This window comes from Sceloporus occidentalis, unplaced genomic scaffold (assembly GCF_023333645.1).
Source record: "Sceloporus occidentalis isolate IW3139 unplaced genomic scaffold, rSceOcc1.0.p SCAF_189, whole genome shotgun sequence".
Classification (NCBI taxonomy): domain Eukaryota; kingdom Metazoa; phylum Chordata; class Lepidosauria; order Squamata; family Phrynosomatidae; genus Sceloporus; species Sceloporus occidentalis.
The window spans coordinates 447,990-460,144 of record NW_028317169.1 but is presented as its reverse complement, the minus strand read 5'-3'; the positions used below and the strand labels follow the sequence as shown (position 1 = coordinate 460,144).

Genomic DNA, 12,155 nt, shown 5'->3' with positions numbered 1-12,155 from the left:
ATAAAATATTTTATTTAAATATATTATTTGTGCTTGTGTTTATTTAATTTACACACATCCAAATTTATGCAACTGTGCCCCATGATATGCCTTTTAACCCTCTATATGCCACTGTGCCCTATGCCTCCAGAAATGCCTTTTACCCCTATATGCCACTATGGCATATAGGGGGTTAAAAGGCATATCATGGGGCAGAGTGACATATAGGGGGATATAAGGCATTTCTGGAGGCAGAGTGGCATATGGTAAATTAAAAGTCATCCCTGGAGGAAGAGTGGCATAAAGGAGGTTCAAAGGCATATCTGGAGGCAGCGTGGCATTAAGGGGATTAATAGGCATATCATGGGGCAGAGTGGCATATAGGGGGTATAAGGCATTTCTGGAGGCAGAGTGGCCTATAGTGGGTTAAAAGTCATCCCTGGAGGCAGAGTGGCATAAAGGAGGTTCAAAGGCATATCTGGAGGCAGCGTGGCATTAAGGGGATTAATAGGCATATCATGGGGCAGAGTGGCATATAGGGGGTATAAGGCATTTCTGGAGGCAGAGTGGCCTATAGTGAGTTAAAAGTCATCCCTGGAGGCAGAGTGGCATAAAGGAGGTTCAAAGGCATATCTGGAGGCAGCATGGCATTAAGGGGATTAATAGGCATATCATGGGGCAGAGTGGCATATAGGGGGTATAAGGCATTTCTGGAGGCAGAGTGGCCTATAGCGAGTTAAAAGTCATCCCTGGAGGCAGAGTGGCATAAAGGAGGTTCAAAGGCATATCTGGAGGCAGCATGGCATTAAGGGGATTAATAGTCATATCATGGGGCAGAGTGGCATATAGGGGGTATAAGGCATTTCTGGAGGCAGAGTGGCATATAGAGGGTTAAAAGGCATCCCTGGAGGCAGAGTGGCAGAAAGGGGGTAAAAAAGTCATATCTGGAGGCAGAGTGGCATAAAGGAGGTTAAAAAGCATTTCTGGAGTCCCATCCAGTCTACCCAACCTCTGAGTACTTTCCTTTTGTACCTGCCCTTATCTTATATCTAGCTTGGCCTTATGCCTATCCCATGCTTGCTTAAATGCCTAAGATGACCTCAATTATATGACTAGGGGTATTCTGAAAAAAAACCTTGTCTTATAATTGAGCAAATACGGTTATTTAGTAATAACGTGTATACTAAAATGCAAATATCTTTGTTAATGGATTCAGAAAAAATGAAGCGTACAAGAAAAGCTGGGATGCCAGAGACTACAAAGCAACTGCGAATGACAAATTTCTTTGCAAACACCTCGTCTTTGGAAAGTGCAGTGGAACTGGTTACTGCAGAAACAAACAGCACAAGAGAAAATGAACCAGCAGAAGAGTCCCCTTCGACAAGCCACTCTCAAAATTCTGGAAAAAGGAAATTTAAGCAAGACTGGTGCAAGGAACTCACATGGCTTAAATTTGACCAAACCACAGGTATAGCCATATGCGAGGTCTGTGCCTCCTTCCCTGGTATTGCTGACCAAACATCTAAAACTGTGAAAGGGTTTTCAGGGCCTTTTAAACTTGAGACCTTCAAAAAGCATGGAAAGTCTCTCCAGCATGAAAAATGTTTACAGGCCAAACATGCACTGTTGGCTCCAGAAGCTACACCATTGGCTGCATGCTTGAAGAAAATGGACGAAGGCATGTTCAACCATATGAAGGTTTTATTTAATGTGGCCTATTATATTGCAAAAAACAACAGGCCATACACAGACTTTGAAGGATTGTTAGAGTTGACAGGGAAATTAGGAGTTGCTGTGAGAGAGGAATATGCGAATGATAAGAGATGCAAAGAATTTATCTCACATATTGCAGCTTTAATAAGGAAAGAACTCACCTGTGAGCTAAAAGAGGCAACATATGTTAGTTTGCTGCTAGATGGATCAACTGACAAAGCAGGAATAGAGGAACTAATACTGTATGTCCGGTATATCAAGAACAATGGGGTCAAAGAAGTTTTTCTGTCAGTCCTACCTCTTGATATGGCTACTGCAGATGGGTACTTAGAAACTGTTACTAAAGATCTGAAGATGCATGGTCTCCTAGACTGGCTTTCTTCAAGCCACCTGATTGGCATTGGTACAGATGGTGCTGCCAGCATGATTGGAGCTGAAAATGGACTGGTGCAGAAAATACGCCAAAACCTGACCCACGTAATTGGCATTCACTGTGTTGCACACAGATTAAATTTAAGTGTGTTAAGCTCAATTAAACAATCAAAATTCATTGATGACCTTGACTCTGTTTTAAAGAAACTGTACCAGTTTTACCAGTACTCACCCAAGAGAATGCGACAACTGAAGCAGGTGGCTGAAAATCTTCAGAATAAAATTCTGAAATTTCAGTACTTGCATAACATAAGGTGGGTGGCCAGCAAAGTCAGTGCTCTTTCTGCACTTGTCAAAGACTGGAAATGTGTCACAGTCCACCTTGAAAGTGTTGCTGCAGAAAAAGACAGTGCTTCTGCAGTTGCCCATGGTTTGTTGAGAAAACTCACGGATTTCAAATTTGTACATATGCTCAATTTTCTCCTTGACTACCTTGAAATTATTAAGAACCTTTCCCTTTTATTTCAAAGGGAAGAACTTTTCTTAAGCACAATCGAGTTGCATGTGAAAAACACGGTATCGTCATTAAAATCACTCAAAGATGCACCAAAACAGCATGAAGAGAGATTTGTGACAGGAACATCACTTAAAGGACTGTATCAAAACGTACAGTTACATGGGCTCAGCAATACTGTGACATTATCAATCCAGCAGGAAAAAGAGAATTTTATTAAACATGCTGTTAAATACCTGGAAGAGCGATTTCTGGGTGGGAGGAGTATTGAAAGCTCCACTGCAGTGTTTGATACCTTTGCCTGGCCATCAGGAACAGCATTACAAGACTATGGTGTTGATGACATTACAGCTTTGGCTCAGCATTTTCAGAAACAACTATCACCACCTGAAATGCATGAAAAATGCATGCATACACTCCTAAATGAGTGGTATGAATTTAAGGTCCTTGGAAAAGGAAAGAAACTGAGTGAGCTTCTGGATTTGGCACTCTCCAATACTGAGAGGTTTCCAGTTTTGGGAAACTTGTTATCCATTGTGTCTGTGCTACCTGTCTCAACCACATGTTGTGAAAGAGGGTTTAGCTTAATGAACCTGATAAAAAATAAGTTCAGATCATCAATGCAAGAAGAAAGTTTAGGTGATTTGTTAATGATCAGCATGAATGGACCATCAGTGAAAAAGTTTGATCCTGCAAAGGCTGTGGACCATTGGTACTTTAGTTCGAAAAATACAAGGCATGTTCATGGCCACAAAAAGCCAAGTGAAAAACACTAAGATATTATATAAGATATTATATAAGATATTATATATACGTGTAAATTTAAGATCTGTTATTTTTGTTGTTGAAAATAAAACTTTTAGTTTAAAATAATCCTGGCTCCTAACTTTTTTAGCTGGCTCCTAGATTCAAAACAAATTTGTCAACCCCTGTATTAATATTATTCTATTTATATCCCTGAATGTCATGCCTTTCTAAGAAAATATCGAGGCCCCTTTTGAAGGTATCTAATGTATTGGATAACACCAACTCCCTTGGCAGTGAATTCCATACCTTTATTGTCCTCACTGTAAAGAATCCCTTCCTTTGTCTTCTATGAAACCTTTGAGACCTCTTATTCTTTGTATATTTCTGTTAATGAACAGGTCACTGAAGAGCTCTTTATATTGGCCCTGCATATATTTATATAATGTTATCATATCCCCTTTGAGAAGGCTTTTTTGTAGCGTATATAATTTTAACTTTGTTAGTCTCTCTTCATAACTAGTATCTCCCAATCCCCTTATTAATTTCGTAGCCCTCCTTTGCACTTTTTCTAATTCCATAATGTCCTTTTTAAGGACCGGTGCCCAGAATTGTACCGCATACTCAAGGTGAGGTCTTACCAATGACCTGTAAAGAGGCAAGATGATATCCCTCCTCCCTTGAATGGATACCTCTTTTTATGCATGCCAAAACCTTATTGGCCCTCGCAGCTGCTTGCTGGCATTGCGCACTGTTGTCAAGTCTGTTGTCAACCATTATTCCTAAATCCTTCTCATTGGTAGTTTCCCCCAAGGATGTTCCATTTAAAGAATAGGTCGTATTTTGATTATTTTTACCATAATGCATAACTTTGCATTTCTCTATATTTAACCTCATCTGCCACTGCCGGCCTAATTTTGTGTCATCAGCAAAAACTATGACATGGCTCTCAATGCAGCTTGGGAGATCATTTATAAATAAATTAAAAAGAAGAGGACCGAGGACAGACCTCTGAGGCACTCCACTTAATACCTGCATACAGACTGAGAAACATCCATTATAGTGCGTGATTCATCAGGAAGTTTAGGTCTTGTTCACAAACTGGTTAAGGGTTTTAAAAGTAAAGCATGTCAAACAATGGCCATAAACAATGCTAGATTGCTCTAAAAAATATCAGCCTTTAGTCTACAGGGCAATTGAATTAAATGAAGGGGCAGACTTACTTATATCCCACCCACCCATTTCTGATTTTTATTGAGGTTGTGGGGACCAAGATATTTCATAGTGACTTATCCCATGTGTAGGCAATGAATGGAATGTTGTTTTTGTGGCGAGTGTCTGGACATATTTTCCATTTTAATGCTTCCTCTTCTTTTTTTGTGTGACATAATTGTTCTTATTTTGCTACAAATGGTAAAGCAAGGCTAATGTTCACATAATCCCATGCTGTCCCCTGCCTGAAGCTGGCCATTGCTGCTATTATACAAAGCAGACGTGATCAATTGATTACTAGGTTTGTATCCGTCAGTGATCACATGAGCTGTTTTAGTCACCGCACATTACAATCATTAAACTGCATTGAAAAGTCACATTTATGTTGCTGCTTTTAACCCTTGAATTATTACTCATCTAGTAATAGTATTTACTTTTTTCATCAGCAGTCTATTGGAACTGCTGACTTAAGCAGAATCTGGACACACACACACATTCAAATTTGTAAGTATAGCACATGTTCATGACTTGTATCTCAGCCATTCACACATTGTATAGAAAATGTTGCATAACACACATCTGGGAGCCAAGTGTTTCTTCTCCATCTAATGACTTTGGGCAGTGCATACATGCTTAATGTAAATTCACATACTCAACAAGGCTCCTGTGTTGGACTGGGAATTAACAAATGACAATGTTAGGCATGTAAGCATATTTTTATATAATGTGTGCACGCAACAAAACCCTGCTTCCCATTGTGGCTTTTCATCTAAAACTGAAATTTGACATCTGTTGTACAAGATCTGCATTGGAGTATTTTTTTTCTTTTTCCCAAAAGTCTATGTGATTTGCAAATGTTAGAAAACATAACATTTTGATGCTAACAAAAAAAATGTAAAGGTACATAGTAATAATGTATGTGAATCATATTTTATGTGGCTGGTTTCCAGTATTTATTGAGTTTTACTGTCATCATAGTTATAGGGATGACAACTTGGCAATGTATTAAGTAAACAAATAAAGTAAACAGTTAAGAACATTTTAAATATTTCTTCCCACCAACTTAGCTATGTGTTACGAACGACCAACTATGATGACTTTCTCATCCAATAAGTGCCAGAATATACTCCGGCTGTATAGCTTGCTAGAAATGTGAGAGGGGATTTGATAGGGACATTTGAATACCTAAATGGGCTAAACAAGGTAGAGTTGGTAAGTACATTTCGAAGCAGGAAAAGTACAACTACTAAAAGCTATAATATAAAGCAGGGCTGCACAACTACAGTCCTCAAGGGTCTGAAGACAAGTATTTTAATCAATTTGAGATGCTTGTGCTCAAAATGGGGTATTTAAAATGGTTGCCTGTTGTTGCTGATTTAAGGCTAAGCAAATGTATGCATGTATTTCTTTACCAGAGGAGGGCTGGCACATTTTGACCTGGGGCAAGTACAGTCAAGTGCACTCCTGGCCCCCACCGCTATATATCAGCTCCCCATCTAATCTTTTACACATACAATCTACCTTACCAACAACACACTCACACCTTCCGTTACATTGTCTGGTTCCTGCCTTCCCCTCTGCTTGCACACAATGCAAGTTGCTGCGCTACCACTGTTGAGCCACACAGTAACATGCTACATCTCCCCAGGTCGCCCAGTGTTAACAGCCCTTAATAAAGGACTTGAATTGCCCCATGCCTCCCAGGCCAGCTCACATCTATTCTTCACTAAGGGGGTTATGGATAACTGGAACAATCTTCCATCATAAATCATAAAAGTTAAACATGCATGGAATAGATTTAATGCTATCCTAAATATACTGTAAGACAGGACCCATACGAGGCTTCAGGTCTTAAAAAATAATTCATACACAGACTAGATGGACCAAATGGATCTTACTTGGGAATCTACTGTGAGTAGGCTGAAAATGTACACTCACCTTTAACAGGGCATGCCAGTGTCACATTCACTCCTGTCTTTGTCACCACAGTATCTCCAGCAATCGCAAAAACGCTACTACTGTCCAGATTAGTGATAGTCCTTCTGGAGGACTGGATGGTTGGTGCTTCTTTAATTCAAATTGATAAAAGAAAATTTGTAGGAGAAAACAAACAAAGTAGGAGAAGCGAATCCTGCAACTTTGGTAATACTTAATAAACATAAAATTAAAAAAAAGTGTGTCTACTGTATATGCCTACAGTCAAGCATTCAATTGGAAACTCTTTTAGCTGTACCCTATGTGGATAATTTATAGAATAGTTTTACCTATCTATTAGGAAACATTTAATTAGTATCAAGGTGCAGTTTCACTTAGACAAAACATTAATTATGCTCTTTAGCATGTAAAGCAAATAATCCTTAACATATATGTAATGTCATCTTGCTCTCAAGGTTTAATCACATTAATATGACACAAAAAAATTTAAGAAACCTTTTCATTTTTTCTGGCACATGGAACATGAAGCATAAGTGATGCAAAATTTCAATCTTGATTAAATTATTATTTATGTGTATTGTTTCACCATCCAAAGATTCCAGGAAAGATGTTCTTTATGCTAGTTCTAAAAGTGCTTAAGTATATATAGAAAAAAATGTTGTGCAAGAACTAACCATCAATTTAATTTAATAGGGATGATTAGATAGGACAGTAACTAACAGGAGTTCCCTTGTAATACGCAATGCACAGCTGTCTTCTTCAGGTCGGACTGGAATGGACACATTAAAATATCGACAAATAATTACCTGCAAAGTGTAGGTTTGACGTTTCCACATCAGAGCCACGTTCATTGGTTGCTGTACATCCGTATGAGCCCATGTCTTCAATACTTGGGCTGTGTATATATAACCACCCACTGGTCTGCAGCACAATCCTAAAGTCAGGGCATAAACACATGAATTATTCAAACTGCCTGGATTTAATGTGCAAAATGATAGGATTCTCTGTAAGGAGCAAGAGTTTAAATATTGCGGCTTTTGGTCTGCTTAAGATACAAAAGCATATCGATATTGGAAGCTGAATTCATATTTCATGTAATATAAGTACATATTTAATTTAATGTAAGTATTGTTTCATACAATGTACTCTTTGGATATTCATTGGTATGTTGAAATGTTATAGTCTGCCCCCTAGATCTTTTAACCATTAGTTCTTTAATTAATATATGGAATTATTGACTATGAACCTACTTGTATCAGGAATACCACAGATAAAACAGAAGGAATAGAAAGCATAATTATATATATATATATATATATAGTCATTTTTAGATTGATTTGCAATGACGGAACTGTTAGCTTCCATGAACAGTGCTGTGACAATTTCAGAGTAGCGCAAATTAGATTCCAGATTTCAATCAAGTCAACCAGAACACATTTGAAGTCAACTACTAACCTACAAATTGTAATGGAACATGAAACAGCATGGTTATATAAAGCAGAACTGAGTCAAGTTGGTGTGTCAAGTTAATCATATTCTCCAACCCCCCCAAAATAACCCAGAACTGGTCAAACTGCTAATACATCAGAGAAACTGACCAACTCAATTATGCAACCCTACAGAAAAGTCATGGTCCTGATTCTTTTGAAGCTTGTCAACCGACAACGTGTAAGGGGCTTCAGGAGGTATTTATGCTGTTATTTAGTAAAACATTAGAAATATTTAATATGTTTAGCCTAGTGCATTTTTACAAGAATGATTTAAACTCCATACTCCACGAGCAGGTTAATGGAATACCATTCATAGATGTTCATAGATGGATGGGATAGAATCATAGATGGTTCAACAGATAATGTTGTGAAAAACAAATAACCTTGCTGGATTCACTATGCATATGTAGGGCCTTTTGGGCGCTTCTTGCAAACATCTCTTTCCAAGTTGGCTGCTTCATTATACAAAGGTAATGTGGTGAGAAGAAATTCTTTATACCTTTAAGACACTTTTAACTTACTGTTCAGAAAATAAATGGAGCTGTCAAATGAAATGTAATAAAGTCAGCTAAACACTCATTTATCAGCCATATAAAAAGTCTTGATACAGTAAATTTAGTGTTAGGGTTCCTACCCAAATTATAGGTTATCCCTGCATGAGGCTACTTGAATCCATGAGCTCCTGAATCATTTCCACTAAGCCACCCGACTCAAGCCGTGATCTCCCAGCAAATTGCTCAGCTAGGAGTCCATAATTACTGCAAACCACTGCCTGGTCCTGCATGATGGCCAAGCAGTTTGCTAAGCAGCCTGTCAGTTTAATACCCCAAGCTCATGGTATACGAGGTGTTATATATATATCCCCACAGAATACAACTAGGCTCAATGTACTGCCAAAACTAAACAAAAAGTCTAATCTTTTAATTCTCAGGTTGAACAAGTAGACTATGGTACAGAACCGTCAATCACTACACAGGGAATTTCAGTAGGATTCTGTGCTGGCAGAATATTCATATTTCTTGCCATTTTAAAGTTACCATGTGGCACAGCAAGAGAGAAACCGAGAAAGTCTCTTGTGTGTCACTAATACAGAAATGTGCATATAACACCAGCCTTCAAATCTCTGACATGGCTTGCCTAATTTTTAAGATCTTTTATAAAAATATTTGTTAGAGGCTTTTTGGTATTCAGCATTTAATCGCCTAGCTCAGGGGATGTATAAAAGGGGATTTTTTCCAAGATAAAGAGGACTGGAAAATGAACACATTTAATAAAGGGAAACATGCAAAAAGTACATCAGAAATCCTAGAGAGGCCCCAGTTTATTGGCCAAATAGTTATCACTAATTTCTGCCAAGTCAGAGAACTGGGTCTTATTTCTGGCTTATACTGTTTCTCTTCTGATGATTAAGTCTGGATACTGTTTGCAAAACAAAATTCAGGATGATTACAAAATATGAAGCCAACTGGGGAATAAATAGTAATTCATCTCAAGAGTGAACCACTATTTTGTGCCCAACGGCACAGTCTCCGAGGGCCAAAAATACAACCTTCTGCACCTCATTGTGACATTCAAAGGACAGACACAACAGCAGACTTTACTGGATTACGTGAATAAACACGGAGATTCCCTGAGATTCAAGAACCCAGCTTCCTAGGGCATGATTTCTCTTCAGTCCTGCTTCATTGATGGTCAGTAACTGGAGTGATTAAAGGCTCCAAGGCATGAGACATGAACTTTTAAAAGGCTTTGCAGGCTTCTATGGCACCAGCTTATCACTGTCTGCTTTCGTGTCACATGATAATTTAAGCAACCTTTCCAAAAATCTGAATGTAGCAAAATTATACTTGATTAAATAATTATTTCTAGGAAGGGTTCAGCTATTCAATAGCACTAGGAATCATGTTTCATTTAGTTATGAAAATGTTAACCTCAGCAGATTAGGTAAACACCAAAAATGTTGTTATTCCAAAGAGTACTAAGTTCAGTCAATAAAAATACCAACACATAAAAGGTTCAAACTATTCACTTTCTACAGTATTTTAAGGGACTCATGTTGTAACTCGACAAGATCCATAGAAAACTTTCTTAATTAGCACCACTGGGGAAAGAGGATTTTATCAGTAAGCCCATTCTGGAATCTATAATAAATCCAGGAAGTTTCCTTATGCCTTGTAATTTACTACAACACCTGGGAGCAACCGTCCATGAACTAATTAATTGGCCCTCAAAATTATGGTATTTCTGAAACAGAAATAATAAAACAACATAGTATCATTATTATTACTACAATCAGAAATCAATGGGGAGAATAAAACTACTCATTTCTTTTACTTCCCAGTTCCCACCAGCTCCTATGCCAAAGCAAAATGATCCTATGACAAAGGCTATGATTTGTGTCTAGGTGGCTTATCTTTCCATACACACACATACACCCTCTATACCCAATTGAACAAAAGCTCCCCCTGTGGTGTGTGATGAACTTGGAAATATTGTGTAAGCAGAGATTTAAATATCACTTTACACATGTGATATGCCACAAGAAATGGCTTTCACCAATGTCTGCTTCTGTGCTAAAGCTTTGATGTTCAATTTAAAAAATACAAATCAGCTGATCTGCACGTAGGTAACAATGTATGTTCTTTGGCTGACACATTAAATGACATAAGCCGAAGGTGAAGGAGATGAACAAACTGAGAGAATGAATATTGAAACTATTGCAATTTACTAACTTGTCAGAGAATTTAGGAGCTTCTCCGTCCTTGGTCCAAGTGAACTTTGTCTTGGAGTCTCCGTCCACCTCACACTGTATGGTGATAAGCTGCGTGTTGTTGGTGATGAAGGCATTAGCTCCAATAACCAAATGCAATGTCCTGTTAGTAGATAGCAGATGGGCATGTTTTTGTTTGCGGGTAATGAGTAGTTGTTGCTTGCCTGTGCCCTTTTCTGTGGTTTTGCTGTTAAGACGCACAGAAATATTTGGCTCTTTAGCAGATGTCTTGAAGTCTGATATGTTATCTTCGCTGGGCACCTTCCATTTTTCAGGAGTGGAATGTGGCTTGGATAACTCTGCCACTACATGGGATATTATTTGGCTTGCAAAATCATCACTAATCTCTCCAGCTTCAATAAGCTGGCTCATGTTCTTCACCAGAGCTTCAAATTGGGCAGTGTCCATGCTATAAGCACCTTGTAAAACAGCTGCTTCTAGCCTTTTATCTTTAAACTCTTGGGACCCATATATTTCTGCAGAGTTTGTCACAAGTGTTTCAAGATTTCTCAAAACCATGTCATCCCTGGCCCGACTCTCATCTAAGTAAACGTTGTTTTTCTTATTCCATGATTCCCACATCTTACTCATTTTGTGCCATTTCTCTCCCAGGCGGTTAGCTTCATTAGGATCTTTCTCAAAACCTGGAGGCTCCAAAAGTCGATTGTTTGTGCCAATGAGTTTCAGAACAAACGTTTCATAAGCAGAGTCAGCAACACACTTGTACACTCCAATATCTTCAACTTCCAGGTTGTGGATCTTTAACGATCCTGATTTTGTCACACCAATTTTTTTAGAGGGCTTCAAGGGCTGCCCATCTTTTTCCCATTTTATAAGTGACTTCTGGAATTTTCGTACTGGGCACTTAATAACCACTGATGTTTTGGGAAGTAAATAAGCCCGGCTTCCAATGGTAAAATTAATGCGCTTTTCTTGTCGTGTCTGAATATAGACCCTGTGAATGCTGAGGATTTCTGGAGTTTCTTGCTTTGTTTGATGTTCTTTACTTTCTTTGAAAAAGGAAAATGGAAAAAAAATATTCAATAAATACAAAGCAACTCAGTTTCTGGCACAATATACTATACAAATCTATAAGTTGTACTGTTTTGGAAACAGATCTTACTTGTAAACCATGGGGAAAATCATCCCCAAAAAGTTATCCATGCACTTATGTTAAGTTGCTCATTGTTGATTGGTTCAGGCAGCCTTTGGTTGTGGGGTGGGGGAGTAGGGAAAGAACTTCAGGACATAAATAATTACCAAATAATGCCAGTTATACCACATTGACATAGATCTGATCTTCCAGGAATTACATGTTTAAATGAAATATGTCCAAAATAAATTTTCTTATTGACAAACAAAAACTATAGGTATTTGAATAGGTTTATTTAGGTAAAAGCTGTGATGGTGACAGTTCAAATGACTA

General features: G+C 38.2%; 2 protein-coding genes across 2 annotated transcripts in view; one reads left to right on the top strand and one right to left on the bottom strand.

The window, feature by feature from the left end:
• The first annotated feature begins 1,167 nt into the window (after positions 1-1,167).
• LOC149278423 (zinc finger protein 862-like) lies at positions 1,168-3,354 on the top strand. The gene has a single exon (XM_089501982.1). The coding sequence runs from the start codon at positions 1,168-1,170 to the stop codon at positions 3,352-3,354; it is 2,187 nt and encodes a 728-aa protein (XP_089358108.1).
• A 1,392-nt stretch (positions 3,355-4,746) lies between these two features.
• Positions 4,747-12,155, bottom strand: part of LOC149278422 (ADAMTS-like protein 3) — a 142,553-nt gene continuing 135,144 nt past the window's right edge. The window contains exons 20-23 of the mRNA XM_089501981.1: positions 10,692-11,739; positions 7,276-7,403; positions 6,473-6,601; positions 4,747-4,862 (exon numbers count right to left, since the gene is read on the bottom strand). Coding sequence (XP_089358107.1) covers positions 4,747-4,862; positions 6,473-6,601; positions 7,276-7,403; positions 10,692-11,739 — 1,421 coding nt within the window. The remainder of the gene's footprint in view (positions 4,863-6,472; positions 6,602-7,275; positions 7,404-10,691; positions 11,740-12,155) is intronic.

Excerpts from the sequence above, each read along its gene's own strand:
- LOC149278423 (XM_089501982.1), top strand. The coding sequence starts at position 1,168 with ATGCAAATATCTTTGTTAATGGATTCAGAAAAAATGAAGCGTACAAGA.